Consider the following 8,838-nt stretch of genomic DNA (forward strand, 5'->3'; position numbering starts at 1 on the left):
CCGGCGACCCCTCCCCCCGGCAGCAGCCCGCCTGCTCCCCCCCGCACTCACTATCTGGCCCTGCAGCCCGGGCAGCGGTATCGGGGGGCGCCGCGCCCCGCGCACACGCAGCAGCAGCCGCTCCCCTCCTGCATGCTCCGGCCGCCGCGGCCCACGTGTGCGCGCCCGGGGTCAGGCTCCGCCCCAAGCCCCGCCCAGCCGCGCGCCCATCGCCTCCACCCGGCTCTACTAATCCATCGCCGATGCGCGCCGCCCCCAGCTGGGGCTGTGGGCGTGATGGGGCTGGGCCGGCCCCTCCGCGCTGGCCAATGGGGAGACAGCCCAGCGCCCAAGGAACAGCAGGAGACAAGATTGGAGGGGGGGGTAGTGAGGAGACTCCCAGTGCCAGGCGCTAAGCACATACATCATCACTGCTGCCCCCCCCCCCCATTAATAGTCACTCAGATGTTTCTGAAGCTGCCCCTGGTGTGAGAGCTGGGGTGTGTCTAAGTGCCCTAGGGACATGCAGGCTCCTGCCCCCCAGGGGGGGTCTGTTCCTTCCCTCTGGGGCTCCTGGCATTGGCCCCTGGCCTTTGGTCTGACCGCACATAGCCCCGCTTCTGTTCACGGTTCCTGCGCTCCAGGCCCTTAACTGAGCTCAAAACCAGCCCCCAACCCCAACCCCACCCTCTCCTTCCTTACCTCCTGAGTGGATTGTTACAGATGTGGGGAGAACAGCATCTGGTGACTGAAGCACATCACCCCTGCGCTCAACTTCCTTGACTGGCTCCCTCCTATATCCACCCCCCCCCCTTCAGATAGTTCTAGTGCTTTCAACACCCAAGTGGCTGAGCACGGCCCAGGAATTAAAATACAAACTCCCCCTTTTCCTCCTTTATCACCAATAGTCATAAAACTAGTTGCTGCCCCTTTTAAGACAGGCGTTTTAAAAATAACGCTAGGGCATCTAGCTGCATCTTTGGGTGCTAAAGTACCTTAAAGAGCAAGAACTAGGTTTTTAATTTTCAAAGCTCAGAATGGTCTGGTTCCAGAGTATATTAAAAACCCTCCTGCACCTGCCAGATCCGTGCCTCTGCCCCTCCCCAGAACCATGACACCGTCTAGAGATTCCAGGGTGACCCACAGGCCTTGAGGAGACAGCACTATCACCGGGATGGGCCCATAACTTCACTCCCACAGGACTAAAGAATGACACCTCACCACTTTAGTTTTCAATCCTGCAATGAGTTCAGATACAGTGGTGATGGACAGGGTGTAAGAATCCAAGAACCCGTTAACTCATTTTACTTTGCTTCTAAATATTGAGCTGCTTTCCAGTTAACAAAAGCGTTTTTTCTCTTCTCCTGGCTGGAGTGTCCATCATCATTAGCTACATTTATAACAACTCTACTTACATTTGAGACCTTTGTGTGGCTTCCATTTGCAGAGAAAGGGTGGGCTTTTAGCTGTAGCATTGTTGTCCCTTTTCAACCCAATTTCAGGACCCTGGGGAATATTCTAGCTGGAAGGAGAAATTGATGGAATCTGGTGTTTTCTTTGATGCAATCTTGTTTATATACAAGGAATGTACAAAGTCCCACTCCTCCCAAACACAGGAGGAACCAAAAACAACCGGAGCAGTTTCTTAGCTTACAGCTGCCAGCATCTTTACAGACTCAAAAGCGCTCTCTCTAGTTTTTGCCAGGATCACACACCCCAGGCTTCAGACCCTGAGATCTAGCCTGAGCTGCAATGTCTACACAGCTGTTTTTAGCACCGTAGGGGAAGCCTAAGTGTGTCAATCTGGGCTCTGAGCCTCACTCTCACAGGCTGTGTAGACATATGCTTAGTTACACTATAGGCCCACCTAAGCAATGAAAGCTAGATTTTATGATAAAAGAGAAGGTCAGGTCTGCTACCCCAGAAGAATTTTTTTCTCCTCCTTTTTGAGTCAGTCTCTTCCTCTCCCCTCCCCATACCTTTTAGATGGTTGAATTTAGTTTGATGCATCCAGACTGGATATTTTAGTTGACTACAGTGTCACCTGCTGGAACAAACCTTTCAATGCTCTACAAAGTCAGCTAAGGGGGAGATTTTCAAAGGCATGAACAGGAGTCAGGTGACCAGTTCTAATTGGCTTTTCATTGAGAGTTAGGCTCAAACTGCCTTTTGTGCCTTTGAAAATCTCCCTGTAAATTCATGCAGCTTCAACAGATATTTGGCACTTTTTCTATACCTGGGAGACTATGGGCTCATTCTATTCTATTCTTCCTAGAAACATCACCTACAAGCAGTGAAAATCCTCCAATCTAAATCAGCATGATCTGCTTTGTTCACTACGAGCCTGAAGATCAGACAGACAAACAAATCAATGTGAATTAATTCGGTTTTTAACCACATTAATTCGGTGGTGTGCGGCCACACTACCCCATTTATTTTAATCACATTAATTCGGTGGTGTGCGGCCACACTAACCCTAATTCGAATTAACAAAATCGATTTTGACGCTACTCCGTTCGTCGAGGTGGAGTACAGAAATCGATTTAAAGTGCCCTTTAATTCGAATTAACTGGCTCTGTAGTGTGGACGGGTGAAGGGTTAATTCGGATTAACGCAGCTAAATCCGAATTAAAGTCGTAGTGTAGACCAAGTCTTAATAGCATCCTGCATGTTACTGCTGGTTGATCAGCAAGTCTCAGTTCCATGCAAGGTGATCAGAAGTGCTGGACTTGAAAGCTAGTGTCCATGGTTTTTGACCGGAAAACAAGTAGAGGGAGAAGGGACCCCCTAAATGGCCACATGATAATCTAAAGCAAACATTTACTGCTTTGCAGAGTTAATGGTTAAACTGAATGAATGTTAGTTACCAGAATTCATCTTACAATCTGGGGGGTACAAAGCACAAGCACAATACTCACGTGATCACTCACGAACAGCAGCCTGGTAAAGGGCAGTTTGAGCTTCAGTGCCCTTGGATTTATGATTTGCATTTGTTTTGCAGCATAAATAATCAACAGAAGTGACAGGCAGCATTGTAGGCTTATCAATGATGAGCCTGATGAGGAAAATGCAATACCCACTCAGGTACCACAGTGATGAGCACATTATAAATACACAGAGTATTTTACTTCATATTTTCAGCACTGGATCTACAGTTCCTGTGAAGCTAGAGGACCATTTGCAAATCCTGCTTCCATTACTCATAAGTTTACAGTGCAGTGTGGAATGCAGCTGCTCTCTTGTGGTGTTCCATGCAGAACACACATTTCACACCTGTGTTCTCTCTAGCTTTCTGATTTCTGGATGGATCATAAGATATTAACTCTGCCCTATAAAAGCCAACAAAGCCTGGATACAATGAACCTGGGCTATGCCGTAAGGTTCTTCTGTTTTACCAGGCTTTTACAGGGGCAGCAATGAGGAGGGGGGTGAATAACATTATAGAGTGGGGAGGGGGGGAGGAGGAGGAGTTTATATGGATGAGTTGGAAGATCTTATTTAAGGTCAATGATCTAATATATTTCTGGGTGTATATTTTATCGACTGTATCTCAGACAGAAGGCTTTTTAAATTTGAAAAAATAAACAAATCTGGATTCCTAATTACAGGACCTTCTCCTGCTTCCTACTGTTATTACTGACGTAATATTTACACACCCGAAACCAAATCAATGCCCCACTGTGGGAGGCACTGAACACACACAGAGCAGGAGACAGTTCCTGACGTGACGTGTTTACAGACTAAATCGGCAAAGCATGAGAGGGGAAGTAGAGGGACTGATAAGCAAAGTGACTTGTTCAAAGTCACACATCAGTGGCAATGCCGGGAAGAGAGCCCCAGTCTTCTAGCTCCCAGCCTAATGCTCTAGCCACTGGACCACATTTCCTTCAAGTTAAATCAATGTGAGTTTTGCTATTGACTTTAGTAGGAACTGCACTGTGCCTGAACAAAAGGGTCTGTAGCAGTACAAAGTTTTATTTGCGAATTGATAGGTTTGAGATTAACTTTTCTTTCTCTGGCTAGGGTCCAACTGTTTGTTATATTGCTTTTAAAAGAACTTCAACATCTTTTACAATCACCAGCATAGATAAATGGTAAATGAAATATTCTGGTTGCTACATGTCAGCTTGCCAAGGTCAACATGGCTGTTAATGCAGCTAAGCAAAATAAATATCCCCCCCCCAGTTTTATCTTTATAATCTGCCCTTTAGTAGGTTTTGTTTTTAATCTCCTGATTTACAACTCAGGTTGAAATATAATTAGTGAGAAACAGATGTTTAGATGTTTGCAGATAATTTCTGAAATACAATTAAGAATACAGTAATATTTAAAAGAAGTAGAAGAAAATTTGTCCTACTTGACCTATAGGACATCATTTATTTTAATGCATTATTCATTATTGTTTACCTGGTACTGTCATTTCCTTAAAAATAATGGATGGCTTTTAAATGCTTGCTTAAAAAATATAAAAACGCCTCCCAGATTTTCCATATTTAGCGTCACAGTCAAGACGGCTTTTGTTACCAATATCCATAAAACACTAAATTGCCAGTATGTAAATATTGAATTTACCTATGTGTTAATTTAACTGATGCAGGTTACCATCATATTAAACTAAACATGCTGTTTTAGACCCTCTGAATAAAAGGCTGATGATGTTTAAGAAAAATTTCACCTAAGTCTTTAGAGGTTTCAGAGTAATAATTAAAAGCAAACAAAGCACAAACAAAAACCACCTTGAAATGTATAAAAACAAATAGCTTTGTTTTCAAAACTCTAAATCAGCAATTCAAGGGCTGATTTTCAAATGATGATTTTGTTTGGCTTATGTGATGTGTGTGTTTGTTTTGTGACTATGAATCCATTTTACTGTATTTTCACACACCAGACAATGTCCATTTAAGTAGTCTTTTCGATCAAAAAGGTGAGCTTGTGTAATAAGGATTTCTAAGTGCAGATTTCTGTATATACAACCATACATGTAGTGCTTTAGGACTACCTCAGATCACTCAAAACTTCTATCCCAAAATTCCCCCCAAAAAATGTATCCCAAAAGTTTATTTTGAACAATAAAGGGCAGAGTTGAAAAATTAGTCTAGTCTACGTAAGGAAATATGAAAAAATAAACTATTCAAATATCCAATTTTGGGGAGGGGTCCCTCCCTCTTTTTAATTAGATGCAGATGAACAAAGTTTAATACCAGTTATAAAATGTTTGCTCTTTTTATTTAAAAACTCCAACAATTTTCTTGGTACATGATTAACTCCATTGCAGTCTTGATAGTGTAAAACTGAAGTGTGTTTTTAACTGAGATTATAGTTCAAGTTTTAAAGTGGGTGCAGTGTGAAAAGTAGAAATATGAAGAAATAAAAAGGTAGAAAGTATAGAATCACAAATGTTTCACAAAAGAGAGACAATTCATCTATATTTTGCAATTAAAAGGGCTACAGTAAACTACGGTGAGTGCTATGTTAATAGAAAAAGAAATAAATTTTTGCACACAGAAAAGACGGATTATAAATAAATAGCTGAAACTTTAATTTTTTCTACTATTTCTGAAATTTTTCATGCAAATGAACACAAAGTCTCCTTTAAAAACATGAAACAATACAAAAAGTAAGAAAGTTTGCGAGTAATGCACAGCACAGCAGAAGCACATTTCCAAATGCAAAGTAAATAGTATCCATGGATTTATTTTTATCTCTTAATGCAAAATAAATCTTATGTTTCCAATAAAGGGACAGACAAATCAGGCAGACAGACACAGAACAGTCAGCAGATAAATAACTGCTACTCACAATTCCTGTGCTCAGGGTCAAGGATTAACTGAATAATCAAGTAAAATTAAAATAATGTAAAGAAAATTGATTTAACTCACAAAACTCTTTCCTTTCAAAACAGCCGCATTGCTATTTTATCAGAGCAAGACGAACGGGTGCATCCAAAGAAGCACCTAACAGACCATTTGGATGATTGCATTTTTTTGCTCATTAAAAAAAAGCTCTCCTTGTTTGGTTTTTTGCTCCCCCCATGCACTCAGTCTGAATTTCTCCACAAGTGCATTACAAAGCAAGGACCTGAAGATCTCAAATCAGTGATGTTGGTGCCTATGGAAGAGTTAAAAGCAGTTCCAGCACTGCCTCTGCCAAAGTAGCAGCAGGGAGCTGTCCACTTGTCCTAGTTCTGAAATTGACCCATGGTTGTAGGCCAATCTTTGGCATGCTTGAACCTGAGTGTGGCTTTTCAAGAGAGAACCACAGTCCAGCTGAAGAACTTGATGCATGCAGAAAATGATTAGATAGACAGACAGACAGTTTTATGTTAGTCATATGCAATTCCACAGTAGGTCAGATATTCCCAATGACTTGCACCCGGTTGCTGGCAGGGCACTTCAAAAACTTGAGCTTACTCCCCAATGTTTTAACTTGGAGTGTGTATATGATGGGGTTCCCCAAAGAGTTCATGGTTATCATCATAGCAGTACAGTTTCTAAACACATAGACATTTGGATACAGGTCAGTGGGGCACAGACGGTTGGCTGCATCTAACACGACTCCTACAACAAAAGGTGCATAGGAAACCAGTGCCAGAAGCCAGATAAAGACACTAGTTCTGGCAACCTGGACTTCAGCTGATTTGTAGATGCCATTGGCTTGTCCACACGCTCCCATTGTGAACTTCTGTTTCCTCAATATGGCAATGATGCTAAGGTAGGTGAACAGAGGCAAGATAAAGGCCACCGCACAGTTGGGGATGGTGATTAAGATGAGGTAGTCAACACAAAAGGGGCTGTAGAGAGCAGACATGTTTTCTTTGTTATGCAAGCAGTTCCACCCCACTAGAGGTATGCAACTCAAAAAGAGGGCAAGTGCCCAGTTAATTAGAGCTGCAGCCAGCGACTGGTTTCGGGAAACCCTGCATCTCATCCTGAGGCTTTCTGCCACAGCCAAGTAGCGCTCAATTCCAATGCTGACTAAGTTATAGATGGTGGACAGAATAGACATAGTATAAAAGGCATAAGCTATGAGGATATCCTTGGATCCAAAGATTGTGCTTTCTGGGTTAGTGATGAACAGCATTGAAATCCAAAAGCCTGAAGAGCTGGTGAGAAGATCAGAAAAAGCCAAATTGCAGAAAAGAATAAAGATGGGTTTATGCAGATCCTTTGTAGACAATATAGTAACGATGACCGCACAGTTGAAGATCACAGATATTACGTTAATGATCAGTTGAGGGATACCTAGTGCAAGGACTAGATGTGAGCTCCAGATTTCAGTGCTGTTGACAGAACAGTTCGGGTATCTGTTCATGGTGGAAAATCCAATTTTAAACGGCTAAAAAACACTGCTTTGCATATCCTATATCCCGTGAGCGCGAACAGTACAAGATGTATTACTGCCCCCTTGCTCTGCAGTTCAAAAATTTATCTTTTTGTTGGAGTTTCTGTTGCAACGATATCATCCTAATAATGGATTAAACTTCAACCCTTAGTGCATTTAAGCACTTTGGTTATCAATTCAGGGGCATGACTAAACCCTCTCAGGTTGCTAGGATAATCAAAGGTGGCAAACATATTCAATAAAGTATCATTCATCTGCCTATGGCAACCTTCCTCTGCCTACAGCAACCTTTATCAAGCAGTAAATATTCACTGCCTACAGTGGCATGATATGAACAGATTAGCAATTATAATCTCTGACGGTATCCAAAAACACACACAACCTAATGTGAATTCAGGCCCTAATTCATAGATAGATTAGACCGAGATAGATATGGTAATATTTAGCGGAGCATGTCATCAGGTAGAAATTAAATGTGGAAAACAACATTTTAGCTTCACTGTCTTAAGCCCCAATCAAGCAGAGCACTTAAAAACATGCTTGAAGTTAAACTTGTGAGTAGTCCCATTGATTTCAGTGGAATTCTCATGCGTTTAAAGTTAAGCATGTGCTTACGTGCTTTTGCTGGCTCAGGGCCCTGGTCTTTAATTCAATTTCTTTGTAGAAAAAGATGCCAATTTATTGCTCAGCTTTCATTTCAGAGCGAATCTTAAAGCCTCTCCTATGCCGGCTGTTTACAGACCTTTAGTATTCTGTTCTTAACTGAAATCAGCCATTTTCTGCCTTTCTCTAGACCTGATGAGAGTCAGGGCTGATAATTTCTTAATCCAGCCTCTCACACAGAGTTGTGAGCTGTAATTTCATCTCATAATGATTCTCACGGGGTTACACTTACCAGAAATGCTACTAACCATTAAAGCTTCCATACAACACAGCGTCCCCTGAGGCAAAATTAAAAATTGTTTTATGCACAAAAATATATACAGTTCATGTGTGCCTAACACATTACATAGGGAATACATCAGAATCTCTAACAGCAATTTGATAGACAGAACCAACAATCTAGTAGCTAAATGCCTGTTGTTCTCACAGTTGCAACTGGTCTGAACAGTAGCAGTTCAATTTTTCTAAGCACAGTACAGACATGGTAAGACAATAGATCCCCAAGCCTGCAATCAAATCCCTTTGCAATGTCCCAGAGGGGCTCCATGCAGGTGGAAGGGTCTGCCCACACAGAGCTGATTACAGAACTGAAACCTATATTTGCAGAAATATCATTTGCAGGGAGGACATTCAAAAATGCTTCATGACCAATCGCTAACTATAAGGGCCTGAGTCTTATCTCTCTTACAATGGTGTAAATCATGAGCATCTCCTACTGTTTTCTTTTTGAAGTTAAAACATATATAGAATAAGAGGGTTTATTCGTACGATTTTCAAAAGCAACCAAGCAGGTTAGGCCCCTAACTCTTAATGAAATCAATGGAAGTTAAGCACGTAAGCTACTTACGGTAGGTG

The 8,838-nt window shown here is 42.1% G+C and overlaps 1 protein-coding gene across 2 annotated transcripts in view; it reads right to left on the reverse strand.

Moving 5' to 3' along the window:
* ZNHIT3 (zinc finger HIT-type containing 3) overlaps positions 1 to 1,491 on the reverse strand; it is a 5,420-nt gene extending 3,929 nt beyond the window's left edge. The window contains exon 1 of one of the 2 annotated variants that reach the window (XM_026656470.1): positions 1,395 to 1,491. In XM_026656470.1, the coding sequence (XP_026512255.1) occupies positions 1,395 to 1,420 (26 nt within the window). In that variant the 5' untranslated portion in view covers positions 1,421 to 1,491. Of the gene's footprint in view, positions 1 to 51; positions 155 to 1,394 lie in introns of those variants that run through there. The other variant, XM_026656469.1, reaches the window with a different exon arrangement.
* Between the last annotated feature and the right edge of the window lie 7,347 nt (positions 1,492 to 8,838).

The sequence above is a fragment of the Terrapene carolina genome, unplaced genomic scaffold, assembly GCF_002925995.2.
Source record: "Terrapene carolina triunguis isolate 2854851 unplaced genomic scaffold, T_m_triunguis-2.0 Scaffold231, whole genome shotgun sequence".
Taxonomy (NCBI): Eukaryota; Metazoa; Chordata; order Testudines; family Emydidae; genus Terrapene; species Terrapene triunguis.